Raw genomic sequence first — 23,470 nt, 5'->3', positions numbered from 1 at the left:
GAGAGAGAGAGAGAGAGAGAGAGAGAGAGAGAGAGAGAGAGAGAGAGAGAGAGAGAGAGAGAGAGAGAGAGAGAGAGAGAGAGAGAGAGATTTGACTCTTAAAGGCGAATGTTAGTTAGTCAGACCCTGTTTTGGGTAATAATTTTCAGCCTCACAAGACAGCACCATCATGTATCAGAGAATTTACTCTTGAAACATAGGTTGTTTGGTATAATGGAAACATCTTTAGAATGGTTTAGTTCTTATTTGAGAGGGCGTACCCAACCTCTGTGTCTTGGGTCTGTCACGTCAAAGACACAGGCTGTTGATTGTGGTGTCCCCAGAGGTCAGTCCTCGGTTGTATTCTGTTCGGTCTTTATATGGACCGGCCCCTAAGAGTTGTACGTTGTTTGCGAAAATATTTTTCAGTTCTTTGGGTTCGTTAACTTCAGACAATTAAATTTAATAGTTAGCCAATGTAAAAAGTTAACAATAAAAATGTGTTATTCCTCCATATATATTCGGAAATTTGTTGAATGGTCAATACGTAGCAGTGCCCTAGTGTTGAGATTAGGAGCAAACTGGCGTACCCGGGGAAAACTTGCGTTGTTCGGCAGGGTCAAACTTTGACGATGTAGGCACCAGATATGACACGCAAGTTTACTGTATAGAGGATTTTGGAGTCGTCCATAGCTGTTGGTCACGTAAAATAGACACCCCATTTGAAGATCTGTTCACCCTTCTTACATACAGGCCTGGTTCAATTGTAATCAAACCGACCCTTGGTGGGTTCGAACCCAGACTGCTAGAGGTAAGAGGCGCACGAGCATAACCGCTCGACCAGCGATAAACCTAGTGTGGGACACCCTTCACAGATCTTCAAATGGGGTGTCTATTTTACGTGACCAACAGCTATGGACGACTCCAAAATCCTCTATACAGTAAACTTGCGTGTCATATCTGGTGCCTACATCGTCAAAGTTCACCATTAACATTCTATGTTGAGCCTACTAAAAGTCAGTCACGAGACGACATTTCTGTTTTACCTGACCAAAAGCTGTGGACGTCTCCAAAACCCAGTAGCAGTAAGCATTTCTATCATATCGAGTGGTTCCACCATCAAAATTCATTGATGTGAATGTGCCAGTAATTCCAAAATGGTAACGGTCATTTCCACATCCAGAGTCTGAAAATATAGAAATTTGCTTGGTAGTGAATTACAATTAGAAAGTGCATATTATGCCCATAGAGCATTATGTAGCGGTCTGAGGTTACACAAAGAATCCCATAAAACAGGGAGTTTATTTTCGATGGATTAAAGGTATCCGAGTATCAGAAATGAACTACGGAAATCAGATGAATGCGCCCCAGGGATCACCTTTCCGGGAAAACAAATTTCTGAAAAACCTCTCCAAATTTTCCCATTCGAAAGCTTGTTCCTTGTACGGGAATTCACCCGCTTGCTTTTGTGATGAGGCTAAGTTTTAGTTTTTGATTTATGTTTATGATTTAAAATATAGTTGTTACGTTTTATCCATTTTAAGTTTGATGGACACTTTAGTCCTTAGAATGACACACGCTTTTATTGTCACAACAAACTCTAGTACTAGGATTGTATGCTCCCCGGGAGTTGAGGAAGACTAAAGGGCCGTTGTGCCGTTCTGATCCGAGCCAGGGGTAATAATTGTAAAGCGGTTTGAGCACAGAGTGGGAAAACGCTATATAAGAACCCAACATTATTATTATTATTATTATTATTACTACTTCATGGTTTATGATAACAATATGTGATATTTTCTCATTTTTAGGGGAAAATGTGTTTATTTAGACAAACTATTCAAAATGTTGGAGACAAACGTGCTATAGTATCGTAAACTTTTGGCATGCGTTAATTCAGATTTAAATATTCATTTTCATATGATAATTGTAGGCTAAGGTATTACAAATTATTATAATAATGGCATGCGTAATAAACGCTAAGGAAGAACTAGAAATCGGGCTGGAGTGGATCTAGACTGGAATTAATTTTGAACTGAATTTGCGAAAGTGTTGAAAACTAGTCTAAGATCTACTGCTAAGAAGTAGTATGGCTTAACAAAAGTTGACAAATTCCCCGTAACGTTCGATTGATCCCGGACCCGTAGATATAATTGATTGTGTTGATGTAACTAAGAGTTACTTGTCAAGTCTAAAGTAGACACGTACTGTCGAGTAACGTTGCTGGAGTAAGCAGTACCACTTTTCAAGGAAATTGACAATTGTTTTTTTCCATAGCATTCCATACCATTGGCGATTGTGGATTCTAAAATGCTTAATATTAATACCAGTTTGACGACTAATTGTAACGTTACCCTTGCGTTTTGTCTTGGTTTTAACAAAGAATTGGTTTGAGGTGTCTTTGTGACAGCAACAGTTTAACATTTAATTTATATCCTCGTGAGCATACGAGTACTATTACATGAAAATGTATAATCGCAGCTGGAGTAGTAGGCATTACTTGGATTTAGCATCCGTGCTCCAATTTAAGGTATGCTTTCATTGTAATTCCTACATTTGTAGTCAAAACTGGAATACCAACTGATCCGCCGAATCATACATATCTGGATGTAGAAAGTTTTAAATCACTCTTTTATAGATATGTAAATATTTATGCCAATATTCGATCGCATGACTGTTAAACATCCACAACCATAATCATTGCTACAAAGGAGTTTTTGGTGTCGATCACAAGATGTTAAAATGTACCACACAACATTTTACGAAAGTTGAAAACCACGTGCACAGTTTTTGTGAAGAGGATAAACAAATCAAACATGTTTATCGTGCACAATGTATATGCATTTTGCCGTTGTCTCTGTTTTCGACTGCTCTTAAAGCTTTCGTAGAAACAGTTGGTGAAATTTACGTTTTCGGTCAAAAGTCTATATTTCACTCCGTTTTAGAAAACAAAATATAGTACGATGAGCAAAAGACTAAACAAGATACAATCTTAAATATGACAGGAAAAACACGAAAAGCGAGAAATGCTATTTGGGTAAAATTATTGAGATTTCCATACCTTGTCCGTAGACAGTGGCCAACAGTGCTAAAACAATCAAAACACGCATGGCTGCAGTTTGTTAGATGAGTCTTCTAATGAGATGTACGTACCTGTAATTTGAGGCATTATATATAGCAATCAAATTCTTGAGAATTTGATAAAGGTAGGCAGCTGTCTTCGATAAAATGCTGAAAAAATATCACGAGACACAGCTAACGTAAGATCTGGATAGTGTTGATGATAAGACTTCTGTATCGTCATTAAATCACACGAACGAAATGTCCTGCTAACGTGACACTGAAATATTTCATTACGACATTAACATGCAGCAGTACACTTATAAGAGGGCCAATTAGTGTTTCCATCTGATCATGATGCATTCCTTGCGCTATGACAAACATAATGTAATATATTTATGTAGTTCATCCGTTTCAGTATCCATGCATGTCAATGCCAATGTATGGAATAGTTTGTATACGCATGCATTTGGAGTATATCTTTAATACTCGATGTCACTGTAGCTGTTATTCAAATAAAGGCTAAGGGATTTTGAGAATTAAACAAACGATGCTGAACTATCGATAGAGAAAACATTTGAATCATGCTATAGAAGTACTGTTATTTGAGAATACGCTTGAAGCTATCCATAAGCGCATAGAATAATGTACAAGCATGAATTATCCCACCATAGCGTACCTAACTCGTTATAGAGAACAAACAGCATGTAAACGGAAAACGGTCTCTCTCTACCCCTCTCTGTCTGTCTGTCTGCCTGTCTCTGTGTGGTTCAAGCAAGCAAGCAAGCAAGCAAGCATGCCGTTTCTTGTACACCATAAATGTAAAATAAATTCGATAGACAAATGACTAAATGTAACACACGTACATACCAACATAGAAGTAAACTAGATTCCAGAAGAAGACCTTATTTACAAGTTTCGTGGCGGCCATTTTGTTTCAAATAAAACCATACCGGTGACTAAGGGACCGGTCAGTTCTTCAGCCTGGGGGGGGGGGGGGGGTGGATTCTTAAATTGGGCCGACAAAAAGTCACTGACCCTCCTATCTGTAAAACCAAAAACAGGCTGACCCCCTATTATTATTATTATTATTATTATTATTATTATTATTATTATTATTATTATTATTATTATTATTATTATTATTATTATTATTATTATTATTATCACTTTATTTCAGATTATAAAAAATAATCCATACCAAAGCAAACAGCAGACAAAACACATTAAAATAGACGCTTACTCCAAATACTCCACAAAGCACTGTGTGTTAACACTGAAAGAGATAAAACAGCAACCACAAATGGGTTACTTGAGAGATGCAATCTGCTAAGAAAGCTAAGAGATTTTTTCCTAATGATTTCATCAAAGGTTAAAATCGAAAAGTTGACAAACATTGCGCTATTGCTCTGAATAAAAGAATGTTTAACACCTGACAAAACCTGTGAGTAAGCTCTCTTGGCTAGATTAAAAGTATTTACAGAGAAAATACTCCACAAATAAGAACAATAAGGAATATCACAAAAGACAGAAAATAAGTGACATTTAACAGAGAGGGACGCAAATTTAAAATCACGAATTAGAGCATTACCTCTGACATAAAAAAGTCGAGTCTGAGCCTGGATGTCCTCATTATCCTTGAGGTCACAGGTGATCAAGTGACCAACGTATTTGTAAACATCGACGTAATTCAGCAATCTACCATTCAGGTAAATTGCAACTGGTCTGAGCCTACGTACATTAGGTTGAATTAGCATACAAACTATCTTTTTCTCATTGAAAAGTATAGAATTAATTTCACCATAGTGGCCACAAGTGTTAGCAAGCATCTGCTGACCATAGGCTCCAGTAGATATAAATCATCAGCATAAATTAAATGGTTCACTTTATAGTCACTGAGAAGGCAGTCATAGGGAAGTGTTGAAAGATTCTTACTGAGATCATCTAAATACACAGTGAAAAAAAGATGTAAAGTAATTCCACCTTGTTTAACTCCATTCTTTGAATTAAAAGATTCAAATAAACACCCATTCCATCTAACCACAAAGTCTTGATACCTGTACATGTATGCTAACATCTTAATTAAGTAAGGTTTGACCCCTCTGTCTAATAATTTATTGAAAAGAATATCATGGTGAACATAATTAAACGCTTTAGATGCATCCATGAAAGTGATAAAAACGGGAGTATTACGACGTTTACAATGATTTAAAATTTCTTTCAGAACAAAGATTGACATCAGTACCATGCCCTGGTTTAAACCCGAACTGGTGATCACTGGTCGACAGACACTCTATATTGCGATTTAGCCAAACTCTCTCAGGCAGTTTAGAGGCTGTTGATGCAACAGCAACAGGGCGATAATTAGATTTGTCACAAATGTCTCCACATGCATCTGGACTTTTTGGAATTGGAACTGAAACCGTAGTCATTAATTGTTTAGGAACAACACCATGAATTAAAATAGCCGAGAAACAAAGGGACAAAACAACACAGACTCTGGAAGGGGCGTACTTCAGATGCTCAAGTGTAATACCATCGATACCCGATGATGCACCTGTTTTAAGGTTCTTAATTAAGTCACTAATTTCTTCTTGATGCACAAACATGTCATCAAAGAGCTTAATATCAGAAATAACAGGTGTAAAATCTATACCACTTTTTGTCAGAATAGTCTCATATTGGCTTTTCCACATATTTACCACCTCAGCATCACCAGAATGACCACCCACAGATGATGGAGCTGGTGTTTTACCCTTACGCTTAGCTATCTCTTTCCAGTAAGCCTTTGGGTCACGCTTTAACTTTGCGGCTAAGGCGTTTGCACGCATTTGTTTTTCTGCCTTTTTACATAGTGCAAATTGCCTCTTGAACTGTGCTCTAGACTTACGCATAAGCTCAAAGAATGGACCAAATTTAGGAGACCCATAATCCTTCCAGATTAAAAAATCAGCCTGAGCTTTATCGTAATGTTGTTTTACTGAAGTGTTCCAACCTGGTATAGTGTGCTTATTGGCGTTAGCAGCTTTTGGGAGAGTCTTTTCTGCTGCAGACAACAAAGTCGAAATAATATCATTATAAAAAGTGGCCCTGTAGGTTTTTTACCATTACCATTACGAAACCTTCAAGTTCACTTTTACCCCAAAGTGCAATATAAGTGACATGTTCTGTAACTAGTGTGGTCGCTAAGTAATACATGTATATGTATATTTATAGTTATGCTTGAACGAATAAGTAATATTAAAGAATTCATGTAAGAAACAGGGAGAAGAACAAATATTTACATGTACCACATTTCAGACAAGGCTATATGCCATTGTAGAAAAAGGATTTTTTCTTCCATCACAATCCAAAACACAATGACCCCCCCCCTATCCACAATTTTGAAAGCAGCATGACCTCCCCCCCCCCCTACTGCCAATTTCAAAAACAGGGTGACCCCCCACCCTCCAAATCCACCGCCCCCCAGGCCGAAGAAACTGACCGGTCCCTAAGGGAATAGAGGAATTTGGCGTATCAGAGGTAAGATATTGGTTCATATAACTCTATACATTAACACATGAACAAAGATATGTGACGAAATACTTAACTCCATGTGTATTAGATTTATTTTAATTTTTAACATGACGTCATTCCGAAGAGGCATTCCATAAACTAATCTTCAACTAAGAAGTAGTAAAAAAGGAGTTCCTGACATTTAAGGAAGGGAAATGCATTTTCTTTAATATAGGTTAAGTTACGACCTCAGAGTAATGAGAGATATGTGAAGTTTCCAACAATGTAATCCACTATATAGTTTGAAACACACCATTGGAAGTTGTGAGATGATAATCATTGCGGCTAGACACTGATAGATTTATATCGCTGGTATTTGTCCACCTTGATCTCGGGATGTCCCTCTACTGGTGTCATTCAGGGACCGGACAGAATTTACGGCAGGGGGGGGGCATGAAAAAAAAGGGAGGCTTGAAGGGGGGGCATGAAAATTCTCATGGTTTGAAAGGGGGGGCCGCGAAATGTTTTGTCATTGAAAAAAATTAATATGTTAGAAAATTTAGCATTGCATGAGATAGCACTTGATATCGCCTTTAAAAATATTGAATGTCTACACTTTCATTTATGTATTAAAATGGAAGTGTGTACGTTTGTATGTACCTATTTAGTGAAGCATAAAAACACTACTCAAGATTAATTTGATACACCCTGAATTACTCTTATATACTCCAAGTTGTTCACACACACACACACACACACACATACATACATACATACATACATACATACATTTTAGCACTGTGGAAACAGGTTCAGTGTGTAATTACCATCAATGATACACACACACACACACACACACATATATATATATATATATATATATATATATATATATATATATATATATATATATATATATATATATATATATATATATATATATATATATATATATATATATATATATATATATATATGGTAATATACTAGCATAGGACCTGTAATTTATGTGATTAAAAAGTGACCTTTTGGTGAAAAATGTAAATACAAAAACGTCTGGCCAGATTAATTTAGATAGGTGTTTCATTTCTTTCCTTGACACTATTCTTGAGTTTCACTCTCAGACTCACTAGAGTCTGAAGATGTGAGGCAAATATTGTAAAGCATTTAGATGTCTGCGTGGTGTTAAGTGTTTTTTCATCAGTGACTTTGCACTAACTTTGGTAGTTGCCTTCTGGCCGTATTTTCCTACAACCTTATCCACAAGTTGCTCACTAAAAACAGTTAACAACAGTCTTTTTGACTAATTGTTCTTTCCTCTTTCCTTCTTCTTACTTTTCTTTTATTTTCCTTCTTTCTCCTTGTCTTCCTGTGTCGTTCGCTAACAACAACTTCATTCTGTGGGAATCTTCTTGCAATGATGTCACTTGTATGAGAAATATCATTTTGTTTGGCTTTCACTAAACCAAGCCAATGTTTCAGAGTATCAAGTTTACTTGTTATATATTTGTTTTCACTACCAGCAAATGGCCGCTCACTGTGATTGTCATCAAACAGTTCCCTTCTCCTGTTTTCTAAAAGATCATGTAGTTCTTCTAGACTTTTATGTGAATTCTGAAGATCTTGTAGCACCTTTGTGACTCTGGTAACATCCTTCACATTCAGATCAACAGGCAGTGTAACGTATCTGTTCACAAATTCACTATCTATCATTTCGATTTGTTTTCCTAATTTTATCATCTTTTGATTTGTTTCCCAGCGAAAAGCCTTGTGGGTGTTCAAGTACTCCATGAATTTAGACTGCTTTGATACATAGGCACTCTCATATATTAGATAGTTATTGTGTTATGAGTATAAATAGATATTTGAATACACTATGTAGGTGATGTGATGTCCTTAGATACTCCCCACAAATGTCCCCACTACAGTTTTTCACAAATCACGCATGTGAATGTGTGTTTACTCTGTGTCTGTGTTTCTGTGTATGTATCAGTGAATGACAGTTAAAACCACCACATCAAATGCCTTGGTATTAAGTGATGACTACTTATGGTGTCTAGTTGGGAAATAAACAAGATTATACCACATGTGTATGATTACATGTATGGTCAAAATGTTTTATTTTGTTTTGTTTTCTAAAAAACTTCCTCTACAACTACTAAGTTGTTTGGGCTGAAATAGTAACATAATAGTAGTACCAAAAGAAATATTACAGTTGTGCTACAGTAACAAAAAAATTTGTACTCTTTTTAGTTATTGTAGGGGGCAGGATATTGTGCACTTTTTTTCTTTTTTCTTTTTTCTTTTTTTTGGGGGGAGCCCCATGAAATTTTTATGCTTTTGAAAGGGGGGGGGGCTGTGAAATTTTGGTCACAGTGGATGGGGGGGGGGGGCAGGAAAAAAACCAAGTCAGAGATAATTTCTCCCCAGCCCCCCCCCCCCCTCCGTAAATTCTGTCCGGTCCCTTAGAGACAGCCATATTTAACTCCGACCAATAGTTTATAACACACCTGGTGCATAGCCGGGAGCCTTGGGATGGAAAGGATCGCATAGCATTCTGTGAAATTTCTCCAAACGCTTTTTAAAAAGACTAGATTACCAGAAAACAAAATCAATTTTTTTGTCTATTTTCAGATAGTGTCAGGAATGCAGTAGATTAACACCGGCTTAATTCTAAACTTTCAATATAGGCCTTAGTTCTCGGTTACACAGCCTCTCGCCGCTGGGGGCTCTGCCTACGAGACCTCCCCAAACGAGATTCTGGGAAAACGAGATTTGAACTCGCCCGCGCATAGTCTGGTCCCCTGCCTCCTTTCTGCCGCTGCTGGAGCTACTAGTACACGCCAACGTTCACATAGCTATTATAGTATTTATTTTGGTAAACAGACGTAAATACTTATGAAGATCACAAAACTTAACATAAAGTGGGGGGGGGGGTTCAAGAATACCACTTACGTTCTAGTTGAGAGGGTGGGGGAGGGGTGTTGAATCATTGAAAGTTGAAAACAAGAATACCGAATCACGCCAATGTTCGATTAAATTGCTTTTCCGCTAAGCGTTTATTATAGTGACACAAAAGAGCAGACTATATCAGCTGAGCAGAACATCACTGATAACAACTCTAGATCTGAAACTGTTCGATTCATAATTCACCAATACCAAGTAAGCACACATGGCAAATTTCTATACTTAATTTGTAGTCATAGTAGACTCTATCCAATCAATTGCAGATGGAACGTAGCCGTGAAGACCCGGTTTGTCTGGGTTAGCACAATTAAAACCATCAGATGAACGATCACCGATAACACCAATCAAGTACCATCTATTGTCGTCAGGGTTGCCCAAACCACCATCTTCTCGGTACCAAACCATTGGACCTCCATCGTCACCCTAAACAAGCATAGACAACAAGTAATCATTTATGTCACTCTCAAACCAAGTTGAACATAGTCTACGTCACAACAACTCGCGCCTACGTCATTGGTTCTGGGATGCTCGAAATACGGTTCAAAACGTCAAAAATTGCCATTTTCCGAATTTTCATAAATTATGCTTTAGGAATTATGATTATATTGTTCCCCAATATTAGTCACCATTGAACCGGAAAGTACTCTTGACCTAAGGGGTTTTCTCGCTGTTCGTCTATCGACTCATAGTAACCAGACTCCTTAAATCACTCGTGTCTTCCTTCTCTGAACGAAGACAAATGACAAGATCACAATTACACTTGCTATATAGCAGTTATTGTCAGTTATTAGATTCCTATCATTTCAGTCAATACGCAAATGCTGCAAAATGGTATAAATTCTACAACGTTTTCTCCTAAAACGTTACTGTTAAAAACACTTTTTGACGAACTGCCTTCAGGAAACTTACAGTTATTACAGTGTGTGTGTGTGTGTGTGTGTGTGTCTGTGTGTCTGTGGGGGGGGGGTTTAAATCGAGACTGATCTGTTGCGTAAAAGGCGACTCCCCTCCGATTGTTTTCTAATAATTGGCCTTCCCTCAAATTTCCTCTCTCTAGAACATGACCCGCCCCTGTTCAAATAGTGCAAATACATAGGCCAAATGCTGTCAGACAGAAAAAGGGATGAGTCCCAGAACCACGGTAAGGACTCGATCTCATTGATAATAGTAAAGGTATTGGTTATTTCCCACCACCACCACCACCACCACCACCACCACCACCACAATACATTTGGATAAAGACGCTGCTTTGATGTTTCACGTGTTTGGATCTTATTGGCAGAGCTAAAGGCTAGAACTCCCAGAGACTAGATGGGGATACACTACTGACATTGCCGAGATCCGGACAGAGGTCAAGGTCCCCATTCCTCCACAATATCCTAAATATCTTACAAAACTAACCCACTCACTCTTGGGAGACCCACTCCTCTCCTCACAACACAACCGGTAATTGATTAAATACATGGTTAACATTGTCAGCAGCTGATATTGCAGTATATTGGTGACGGTAGTGAGATCTGGCAACAGTGGTATGTGGCATTGATGGCAGCGGTGATCACTTATCGGTGATCGTTTCAGTTGTGATCACTTACCGTACACGCATCTTTAGGACCGTCTCCTGAATCAGCGCACACTAAACTCTCTGTAACATCGCCATTGTGTCTCGACGGGTCGTTGCAGTAGTCAGCGCTATGTACTTCTACTTGACCCTGGAGAAGAACATTACTGCCGGTGTCCTGAGTGCCATCCTCGGAACCTAAGTTATAGGACAATGATATCACTCTAATTAACATAATGGGTGTGGTATATGCTAATACAATGCATAGGGTTATTAAATGTATAAGTTGGCATGTTCATATACTTCCATTTAGATATCTGATGTTAGCTTTAAGGACTTTATTGTTTTTTAATATAATGAAATAGACTATAAATCATAAACGGCATATCATTCTTCGAGTCCGTCTACCATCCATCTATCAAGAACCTTTAGCGCACAGTAAAGAGAGAATATAATATGGTGTGTGTGTGTGTGTGTGTGTGCACGCGCGCCTGTTTGTCTATCTGTCTGTCTGTCTTTCCAATAAATGTCCCACTAGAAATGAGGCGGACAGTTTAGAATGACATATTTATTCTCTAAGCTACAAAGTTCATCAACAGTTATGACAGAAATGAATGCACATCCATGACGTTGTGTAGTTGCAATACGTAGATGCTGTCAATAGTTTGAAATTCTTACTTTTAGGGAGCAACAAATATTTGGTCACTGGTGAAAAAGAAAAAAAAACACCTCGCAATGTTCTTACCAGTAACTGAAATAGTATCTCCCCAGCCTGTGATCCAGGCTTGGGTACCCTCCGGGTAGAGATCGTCTTTTCCGGGAAGACAGACGTCCAAGTGGTAGTCATTTAAAAAGCCAATGATACCCCTAACCTTAAGTAGAGCAAAGTTCCACTCTTCTTTAAGTGGGCTATAATCTGTATGGATAAATATTTCGTCCACATCATGCACGGTTTCAAAAGGATCCGGCTGTGTATAGATGTGGTTACCACTCACAATGTCAAATACTTGAGGGTTGGTTCTATACCTGTAACCAAGAAGGACGACGTTAACGCAGTATTTGGTGCAGTGTCGGAAACAGGTGGTTTTGAGCTGAAAGGCAGGTATGGTGATACTCTTAGTTAAATGCAAAGTAATACATCCATGGTAGCACTTTCCCTTATGGGTGGCTGATCTATTCTAGGGTTTGGTGGGCCTCGCGAGGGGATCTGCTTGACTATAGATTGTATACCCGGAAGGTGAAACATGCTTATATGCCACGAACATAATAATCGAGGAATGAGATCATATCCCCAAGAAATTATGGGGAGGGTGTTTGGCTGTTCTTTGTGCCCTCCCAGTGGCGGAGAAGGATATCTGCCCTCCCTCCCTCCCTCCATCTTACTGGGTCTCAACTTGCCCGCCAGCCCACTGCTCAGCGAATATATTGTGAATGATTTACCCACTCTCCACCAGGAAAACATCTGACAGTGTGCTTTCCCCAGTACGAACAACTCACTTTAATATGCACAACGAGCGTTATCTTACAGTCATCATGTTTTCCCCTCCCACTGTATCAAAATCAGGACTTTTCCGCTGCATTTCTTCATTGTTCGCTTCTCTCACACATTTGACTTGTAAATTTTGATATTTGGTACATTTGTATATAAGTTTTGAATATTTGAACTTATATACAAATGTACCAAATATCAATGACTGTAAGGTAACGCTCGTTTTGAATGTTAAAATGAGTTGTTCGTACAGGGGAAAGCACAGATGTTTTACAAATCCCTGTTTGTAATGCAAAAAGTTGCAAAACATTTTTAAAATGTTGAAAATATGTGTTATTGTACGTACAATAAAAAACTTTTTATATCCTTGCATACACGGATTTGGTCGATGTTGTTTCACATAGTATAGTTGTCTTAAGAATTAAAAACCCTTTGTCATTCATATGGCCACTATTACATTAACGTGATATAACCAGTTCCATGTAGCGTAGTGGTTAGCGCTCAAGATTAGCAGTCCGGAGGTCATGGGTTCGAATCCCACTGGAAAAAGGATTTTGCTGTGACCGACCGAAAACCATGGTAAGTGTTCTACAGACTCGATGTCTCACTCACAAGACGAATGTGAATTTGGCGGGACTCCTGGAATAATAACTCGAAAAGCCGGGGACGATTACTCAGATTTTATGTATCATTTAAGATTTAAAAGTCATGTTTTTCTTGATTTAGAAAAATAGTTTGTTTTGTGAGTGTTGTCAAGCAAGATCCTTTTCAAATTTTCAGAATGAATTCCCTTTAAGCCATGACTTCATCAGTGATCAGTAAATAATCAGAAAGCAACAATTGCCTCTACTTACAAGTACACGCAATGGGCGGCTGTGAGAACCCAGGTATTGTCAATTATGGTAGCACCACATTGATGCTCATAGGTTTGTTGGATTGCTGCCTATAGAATAAAAGATAAAAATTAGAATGTACAACAATGTGCGTTTATAATGTCGTTTTTACTCATTATCCATGCCTTAATTGATATACCACTGGACCTTGATTGTCAAAACGTCAATATTGTGTATATTTCTCCTGGTATGCTTAAGTTTTTCATTATACAACTCCCACGTGACAGTCTAGCGAGAACAGAAACTCTCGCGTTTTCATCATCAACATCAGAAAATAGACAACACACTGATAACGCCAACTAGTTAAACATTATATGGTGCTGAATAGTCAACCCATAATTCACCAAATGCCTCACTTTATATAGTCTTTAAAAATACTCAAAACGATTTTCAAATCAGATATTCCAACAAATGACCACACGAAAACGAAAATGATATAGAAAAAAAAGTTAAGTACCAACCCAAGTTATTTCAATCCAAATATGATAGCGATTTAAAGGGTCTTATTGTGAATTTGCCACTTTTGTTTGATGGAAAATATATGCAAATAAGGAAGATTTAAAAATAAAACTTGAAATGACATTGTGCCACAAAGAAACCTTTACATTCTATCATGTACGCTACCTGGATATATATATATATATATATATATATATATATATATATATATATATATATATATATATATATATATATATATATATATATATATATATATATATATATATATATACAGGTTTTGAAAATTTGAACCAAATTATATGCTATAGACCCTACAGAACTGTTTCGTGAGGTGCGTAGTCCTCACTCATCAGGGGTACCCCTGATGAATGAGGACTACGCACCTCACGAAACAGTTCTGTAGGGTCTATAGCATATAATTTGGTTCAAATTTTCAAAACCTGTATATAATTCGCTCTACTACCCGTATTGAGCACTTTTATGTGGTTTTATCTACATCCAGTCAATTATATATATATATATATATATATATATATATATATATATATATATATATATATATATATATATATATATATATATATATATATATATATATATATATATATATATATATATATATATATATTTACAGCCTTGTAAATGACGTGATTGATGAGTGACTGGAAATAATAAAGATCACAGTAAACATTTACAATCACAAAAATATTAATATATAATGCTAATAGTTTATGAAGTTGTACTTTTTATAAAGCTTTTCTTACCATCCATGGCCAACTACCGGCTTCGGCCGCACTTCCGCCGACAATATTGATTCCCACTGATGTCGCATTAAGGTTTGGGTCAATGTTTGGTCTACCACATCTAGCTGAATTTGCTACAAAAAAACACGAAATTAGATGTTAATTGAAAAAGCCTAAACTACAACCTTTTACCCATACCGCTTTTCAACCAATGGATTCCTACACTTGTTCTATTGGAACCCTAAAAGCCATTGCCATTCACATTCAATCAGTTGTCATTCGCGGCCAATCCCAAAATTCGTTTTAAATGTGCCAGTTGATTAATTGAGAAGGAAATTAAAATTAAAACAAAGCCGTTTCCTTTAATTTGTGAGATATTTAAGATATTTGATGACATGATTTTTCTATCATTGAGATTATGAAGCAATAATGGTACCATTGGAAATTACCCTTCAAACTTATACATTTTGCTAGACAACTATTTAGATTGCCTTTAGTATGTTTTGGTTATTAATAAATAATAATATTGTTTTCATTCGATAACCCTTCAGTCCTTCAAACTCACTTGGGCAACCAAGTTCATCTTCACCCAGAGCACAATCTTGTTTTCCATCACAACGTTCTTCAATTGGAATACAGTATCCATTTCGGTCGTCTCCACAACGGTACGCAACCTCAGACTCACATTCGACTGTAATAATAATATGTGAAGAATAACAATTTTAATCTGATTAAATATGATGACGATAAGGTTCTTTTATATATCATGCCTAAAATGTTGTACATGTCCTTTGCTCTATCCTTAGATACTCTGAGAGAAACAAACTTGGTGTTTATCAAATACTACAGATATTTGAACAACCTAAGCAAAAGCAATTCGGTGGCCCAGAACTGGAAGAGATAAGTCCTCTGCTTTCAGACAGGCATTAGGGCTGTCTTATTCCGAGCCATCGAATTGTTCTTGGTTTGAAATATGTCATAGGAAATATAATCTTACTGTTAATTATCGAGTGAAAATGAGTACAACACTTTCATAAAATTGACAAGGAATGTAGAATATCATTCTCCAGTGACAGTAAACTTAACGTAGTTTTTGCCCTGGGCATGACAGTCTTGCACTGTTGATTTTGTTTTATATCTATTAGAAAATTTCAACTCATTCTATGTTAAAATCACTACGAGTAAAGGGTGGTCATCATGTACTGAATTACATATAAGAAGAGGAGAATTTGATCTTGACATGATTTATCTCTATCTTAATTCAACAGGACATCTTAAATGTGTTAACCCTTTTGGAAAATGGATTGACGATTTCACTGAAAACAAGATGGCGAACAACTAGTGTATCTTTTGTGGTGTCGAAAAGGACCAAGAGTAAGCTTTCTCATGGTAAAGTTGAAGTGATTTGAATGTGTTAACCCTTTTGGAAAATGGATTGACGATTTCACTGAAAACAAGATGGCGAACAACTAGTGTATCTTTTGTGGTGTCGAAAAGGACCAAGAGTAAGCTTTCTCATGGTAAAGTTGAAGTGATTTGAACTTCAACAATGTTTAAAGATAGTGGATATCGGAATGTATTCTTTCTTAACATACTTGGCTAAATAACATTACATACTTGGCTGATCACGTGCTACCCATGTTGCATCAAAGCCATAGAACTCCACACTTCCATCGGTGATGAATTCCACAGACATGACAGTTAAAGTTGATATAGTAGGGTTGGGAAGGGAATGGCCACACATTCTCCTAAGTTCAGGAGATGTACTGTCGATACCATCATAGGCAATGACACTGTCATATATGCAATTCACAGAAGCTTCAAGGTCAAAGTAATCGAATTCTAAATCAATTGCCTGTGTGATAGAAAGGTAAACATGGTAATAAGTGACATGTATGTATGTACATAAGGCCTTACAAAATAAATATCTTATAATGCTCTTAATAGCAATAAGCGTTCATTATAATAAAGTGCTTTCTTAAAATCTTCAGTGATTAGTTTAGATCGAGTCAAGTGGTATACACTAGTTGTCAGAGTGATTTAAATTTGCATACCGAAAGCACTAGTTGCGTTCTATTTGTCCTAGGACATCATCAAATGATTCCCCCATTATGTTACAATAAATTGCATTTAAAATGCTGAGTTTGCAAGGAGTGACAACTGATGCAAAGAAAACAATGTGACGACAGAGCTTAAATATTGTGATATTTTTGGGATTGTTATGCAACTATATGATATTAAATTGTCAAAATTCATGGAATTTGGGGCTCGTGACAAAAAAAATATCGGTATGTACGTTCTCTTTAAGGATCTATTATACTCAATCAAGAAATGATATTTTTTTTATCATATAAACACCTAGAAGCGCGACTTTATATAAGTCTAGCTACTAAGCTAACTGTTAGATTTCATGAAACAGTTTAATACGTAAAGCTCCGTTTTACCTGACCAAAAGCTGTGGACGTCTCCAAAACCCAGTAACAGTAAGCATTTCTATCATATCGAGTGGTTCCACCATCAAAGTTCATTGATGTGAATGAGCCAGAGATTCCAAAGTAGAAACGGTCATTTCCACATCCAGAGTCTGAAAATACAGAACATTTTGTTGGTAGTCTTACAATACACTAGGAATTTCAGACCAAGCATAGAAAATCCACTTATGTATGGTATGTACGGAAAGAAAATCGTAGCTTGTCTTTGGAAATTCAGAAGAACTAGGCCCAAAGTTGTGACATAACAAGTAGTGTAAATGAATATATTGACTGGTTTTAGAGAAGAAGATCATGTCATCTTTATGATATTCAAGATGGCCGCCAAAGTATGTAATTTTTCGGTTCGAAAGGGTTTGCTATACGCAATCAAATAATGTTACAATAATTTTCCTTGCCGAGAAGTTTCCTTGTCATTATTGGGAAATTTAGCATGGCAGCAAGACCTCAGACTGCTCTTCGGCAGGTTGCCGAGCAAAGCCGAAGGATAACATTATTATTGCAGCAAGACCGAGGACTGCGCTTCGGAAAGTTGCCGAACAAAGCCGAAGAATAGCATTCCTGCCGTCTTGGCATAGTCTTGCTGCTCTGATTGCTCTTCGGAAGGTCACCGAACAAAACATTACTATTCTATAGTAACATTACTATTTGGGTGTAGTCTTGCAGCATGACCTCAAGGTTGCAGAACAAAGCCGAAGGATGACTTTACTAAGTATGTGCGAAGTCTTGCAGCAAGACTTCGGGAGAAGGATAACATTACTACTATCTGGGCGTAGTCTTGCAGCAAGACTTCGGACTGCACTTTGGAAGGTTGCCGAACAAAGCCGAAGGATGACTTAACTACTGACTGGTTGGGTGTAGTCTTGCCGCAAGACGTCGGACTTCGTTTCAGAGGGTTGTCAAAGCCGAAGGCACACTAGTCTTGCTGCTAGACGTTCGGGCTTTCTTCCGATATATGATACGATAAGCGAAGTTCGCAGTGAGGCCTCGGATGTTCCATCCTCGATAGTGATGTTCGGTCGTGTGTGGTTGATCGTATACTATTAGAATAACATCCGAGGTCTAGCATAGCTATATCAGCTAGACTAAAGGCACACATGCTTTATACGTGCTTACCTCGCTACTTCTGCTATTGACAGGCCTTTATTCTGTTTAGCTAACAGATAAAATATCGCATTTTTTCTGATTTCATTTAGAATGTAGTGTAGATTGTTTCAGTATGTATCACATTTTCGCTTATATTAAAAACGTTTACTCTACGATAAATGAATAGTCTATTCATAGTAATGAATAGACTCTTCGAAAATGGTGATTACCAAATATTTTCACGGAGTCAAGATAAAACAATACTCTTGCTTTCCTTAAGAAACCCACGTGTAATATCACAATTGGCTCTTTATTTATATAAGGCTTCCATACACAAAGAGAAAGCCTTACAGTCTTAGTAAATAATAATATTTATTTTTCTATACCGTAAATCCATAGAATGCTCTAAATGGTTCACAAATCTAAAAAAAAGAAAAAGCACTTGATACTAAAACAACACTTGATACATCTTAAAAGACAGTTAATTAAAAGCTTTGCGGAAAAGATGCGTTTTTAAACTTTTCTTAAAACAATCAACGGTATTACACATTCTAATCCCAGCCGGTAAATCGTTCCATAACCGCGGAGCAACATGGTTGAAGGCCCGTTTGTAGACGAAAGATGACCTCGTAAACGGAACCTCAAGCAAGCCCGAATCTGAAGAACGAAGACGACGCATAGTATTTCTGGGTGTTAAAAGATCAACAATGTACATAGGCGCAAGACCATGAAGTGCCTTAAAAACCAGTAGTAAAACTTTGAATTCAATTCTACACTCGATTGGGAACCAGTGAAGTGATCTTAAAACAGGAGATATATGATCATACTTGCGGTAGCCAGACAATAGACGAGCCGTGCTATTTTGAACTAGCTGTGGTTTTCGTAGTAAACACAAAGGAAGCCCAAGAAACAATACATTGCAATAGTCTAACTTAGAAAAAATGAAAACACGAATGAGCCTTTCAAGTGACAAACGTGGAAGAAATTTACAAATGCGAGCTGGATGTCACATGCCGCTCCATCGTCAATTGGCTATCGAGAAGAACACCAAGATTTTTAACTACCGGCGCCGAATTCACGAGGGAGCCGCCGATTGCAACATTCACACGCCCGAGATGAGAAAGAGAATGCCTCGTACCAAAGCAGATGACCTCCGTCTTACTGTCATTCATCTTCAAACGGTGACACAGCATCCAACACTGCACACCCCTAATACAATCATATATCTGAGCAATGACGAGTAAATCCCCGTGTCATCCGCATACAATTGATACGAAACACCGCGATCAGTGAGCAGCTCAGCTAATGATGATGTGTATAAATTAAATAAAATGGGACCGAGTACACTCCCTTGAGGGACCCCACATTCCAATTTTTTGGTAGCTGACACAGCACCATCGAGAACTACACATTGATCACGGTTTGAGAGATAGGAAGAAAACCATGATAACACCTTTCCAGTAATGCCAATTGAACGAAGTTTGTGTAACAGAAGATCATGACTAACAGTATCAAAGGCTGCTGACAAATCAGGCATGACAAGCAAAACAACTTTCTGTTGACAATGGCGCACAAGCGATATCATTTTGTAGTCGAAGTAGAGCTGTCTCAGTATTATGATATTTCTTATACGCAGATTGACGAGGTACATGTAATTTATTGATATTCAGATGGCTCTGTAATCGGGCCGTGACGACTATCTCTATAATCTTAGATATAAATGCTAAGTTTGACACTGGTCGAGAATTGTTTAAAATATCCTGATCCAATGATGCTTTCTTTAGAAATGGGGTTACCATTGCCAGTTTCAGTCGATCGGGAAATTTCCCCATTGACAATGAAAGATTAATAATGTTGAGAAAAACAGGGAACAGTGAAGAAATGCAGGCTTTGACCAATTTAGTGGGCAGTGGATCCATAAAACTCGACTTGTTTGGGCAGTTCATCACAATGCGACGCACCTCATCAGCCTTAGCCGGCTCAAATTCGCCCCATTTATTGTCCAAATCAGCGCCACAACTCTCGGGGGCAGTGACAACGTCAGTGTCGATTGCCGGGAATTCAAGCTGAATTTTCGCAATTTTATCTTAAATAGCATTTAAGAGTTCATATTTTGTGCTCTCCCATTATCTCCTATTATCTTTTTCATTTTTCCTTTGTAGAATGATATGGGTGGTGGCCCTATTCTTGTTGAATAATCTTAAACTTAACTTAACATAGACTAAAAGGATGGAAATCAACTAACATAGAACCATATGTCATTAAATACAAAATTGTATAAAAAATTCATGCTCAGGCGTAAATTCACATCTCTTGGGAAAAAACAACAAAGGTTTTCATCTTCAGTAAATGGTATGTTAGTAGAAAAAAAAATGAAGCTGTATTTCCTACCTTGTCCTAAGACAGTTGACACAGCCAGTAACGATAGTACAATTAATACACGCATGACTGTAGGTACTAGGTAGCGCTTCACCGTATGTATTTGAACTTATTGGAACAATATATTATATAGTACTGAACACCTGGGAATTTTGCTGACTATATCAGGTGTCCGTGATCGCTAATTGATGAGCTACTGTTACTTTGAAGGATAACGAAAAAAAACGTGATTTGACAGGACTCGTGTGTCGTTATCGCAATAAAATCACATGAAAGAGCCGTGCCTTCAACGTGATGCGAATTGTTGGTCTTGGCTGATAAGTCATTCTCATATATCTCGTCACGAGACACACAGTTGGCCATTCCCATATTATTCCAAGTTAAACGTGGATACAGAAGTTCTCATTTGGCATACGTTTCTCTCCCAAGTCGACATCTCTCACCAGTCTCTCTCTTAATTAGACTTAATAACGCAAGTTGTAACTATATTTCTGCTCACAGAATATATATTTATTGTAAAATCCTTGTACTGGATAGTTGTCAATAAGACAAAATATAAATTGACTGACTGGAATCGAACGCCTTGAATGTAGCCAGTGAAATTTGCAAAGGTTTTCCGCCATGCATTTCATAGAAATGGTAAGTGGGTAGGATTTCACTGTATCTCACTCTTTTTCAGTTTCGTCTTTTCGATTGTGAGAATTTTTTGAGTTTATCGAGTACAAACGGCAGATATTAGTCTCAATCATGGTTAGACGAAGTTTACGGGTCGAACCCCAGAGTTGTACAACGTGTGTACTATCTACTCAGTTTCTAAACATACATGTTCCCACATCATTTTAACAAGAACATGATTATAAATTATATAAAAACATCGATATCTAAATATATAATTTTAACTGAAACCGAGGAAAGAAAAGTAACTACCACGTCTCTTGATGAAGTGGAGACGGAGCGTTCTGACCAGATGAGCTAACGCGTCAATTGATAGATTCCGTGTGCCGTCCTCAGTCGTGTACACCTTTCTAATCCTCGGCAGGTGAGAAGACAACTTGTTAACCTTTAGCCTTTCAACGAAAGGATCCACAAGGTCCGTCAGTGAGGGTCGCCAGTTTTGAAATCAATTTACTAAAGTAATGAGGATCATGATTATAGTATGATTTAAAAACAAACGTTATTTGTTAAAAGTAATATGACTAGTATTCAGGGGACGTGGGTCCAACTCCTACACGTGTCACTCCTTTTCTCAATTTCACGTTATGTAAAATATTGGGTGAGTTTGTTTCTGAATTATACCATCACATTTAGGAGAAATTTTGTTTTTAAATTTCACAGTCTCCAGAGAAATATCTTTTAGGTATGGTCTATTTGTCTTGATTTTGAATCATAGTTTATATTATTTCTTGCATAATGAAACGGATGGTGGGGGCGGTAGCATAACACTTTCTTGTTGTGACGTTATCAAATTAATTTCGAGAACATATGCAACCAACAAACAAATCTTTAAAAAATCACCAATGACATTTTGAAGACCAAGTGAACCATTTTTACCTCCCGTAAGGGTACGGGAGGTATTAAAAGGGGAATGTCTGTCTGTCTGTCTGTGTGTGTGTGTGTGTGTGTGTGTGTGTCTGTCTGTCTGTCTGTCTGTCTGTCTGTCTGTCTGTCTGTCTGTCTGTCTGAAATTTGGAATATATATAATCTTTAGGGTAATGGCTAGACCTGATTAGGTTTTGAGCCAGATCTGTTAATGTTTAATTAGAGAAATTTGCATATTAATGAAATCAACTAATTAAGCAATATCTTAAGACTGCATACTTCAATTTCAATATAATTTAGTACATTCGTTAAACATAACAACATACATTTGTCCCATAAAATTTGGTGATGTACCTTACAGCGTTAACGAATAATTTACATAATTAATTAGTTTTGGTAATTAGGCTATATCTTAAGAATGCATCATTCATATTCAACTTAATTTAGTACATACGCTAACCATGAGAAAACACATATGTCCTATCAAGTTTGTTGATGTACCTTTCAGTGTTAACGAATAATTTGCATAATTAATGATTCTTGGTAATTAGGCTATATCTTCCGACTGCATACTTCAATTTCAATACAATTCAGTACATACATTAACCATAACAAATTGTGTATGTCCTAGAAAGTTAGTTGAGGTACCTTACAGTGTTAATGAATAATTTGCATAATTAATGATTTTTGGTAATTAGGCTATATCTTAAGACTGTATACTTTAATTTCAATACAATTTAGTACATACGTTAAACATAACAGAGTGCATATCTCCTATAAAAGTTGTTGATTTTGTTTGAAGATTTAGCATGACAATTTATACTTATTTTCTTTTTGTATTTATGCAAAAAAAAGTACGCATAAAGTGATACTCGTCTGCAACCTTATTAGTTTTCAGAATCTATAACCTACAAAATCAATATCCGATCGAAATATACAACTATCTGTCGTCAACATAATATGCAATTTGACGAAATGTAACAGTTATGAATAGTTTTCTGGTGCAGATATTTTATTTATTAAATCTATTAAAGGTATCAACGCTTTTTGCTTTCTTTATCATATTTCTCCCTCCTTGCTCTTGAGATCTCGCCATTTAGTAAATCACTTGCAAAATATCTCTTTGTTCCCTACTATCTGTGCCAATTGCCTCACTTGACCACATATTTAATTGTAATTTCACATGGGCATACAAAAGAGAGTTATTACCAACTACAACGCATATGATGGCAGTATGTATACCTGTCATACGGGGATGTAGCCACAAGGAGTACAGGCGCAATTACTTGTGTTTGCGATAAACAAATAAAACATAGTCAACAACAAAGAAAACA

General features: G+C 37.1%; 1 protein-coding gene across 1 annotated transcript; it reads right to left on the bottom strand.

The window, feature by feature from the left end:
* Positions 1–9,720: 9,720 nt before the first annotated feature.
* LOC144452465 (transmembrane protease serine 11B-like protein) lies at positions 9,721–20,664 on the bottom strand. The gene is made up of 9 exons (XM_078143563.1): positions 20,610–20,664; positions 17,088–17,227; positions 16,261–16,498; positions 15,209–15,334; positions 14,665–14,777; positions 13,400–13,488; positions 11,802–12,082; positions 11,091–11,254; positions 9,721–9,921 (listed from the first exon to the last, which is right to left on the bottom strand). Exons 1-9 carry the CDS (start codon positions 20,662–20,664, stop codon positions 9,721–9,723), a joined length of 1,407 nt encoding a protein of 468 aa, XP_077999689.1.
* Positions 20,665–23,470: the final 2,806 nt, after the last annotated feature.

The sequence above is a fragment of the Glandiceps talaboti genome, chromosome 22, assembly GCF_964340395.1.
Source record: "Glandiceps talaboti chromosome 22, keGlaTala1.1, whole genome shotgun sequence".
NCBI lineage: Eukaryota > Metazoa > Hemichordata > Enteropneusta > Spengelidae > Glandiceps > Glandiceps talaboti.
This window is presented reverse-complemented; position numbering and strand designations above follow the sequence as displayed.

Bases quoted from the DNA above. Each gene is read 5' to 3' on its own strand.
- LOC144452465 (XM_078143563.1), bottom strand. From the start codon at position 20,664: ATGCGTGTATTAATTGTACTATCGTTACTGGCTGTGTCAACTGTCTTA. The intron at 14,778-15,208 runs GTGAGTTTGAAG...GTTTTTTTGTAG, and splicing joins AGATGAACTTGGTTGCCCAA to CAAATTCAGCTAGATGTGGT. The intron at 9,922-11,090 runs GTAAGTGATCAC...ATGCTTGTTTAG, and splicing joins GTCCTAAAGATGCGTGTACG to GGTGACGATGGAGGTCCAAT.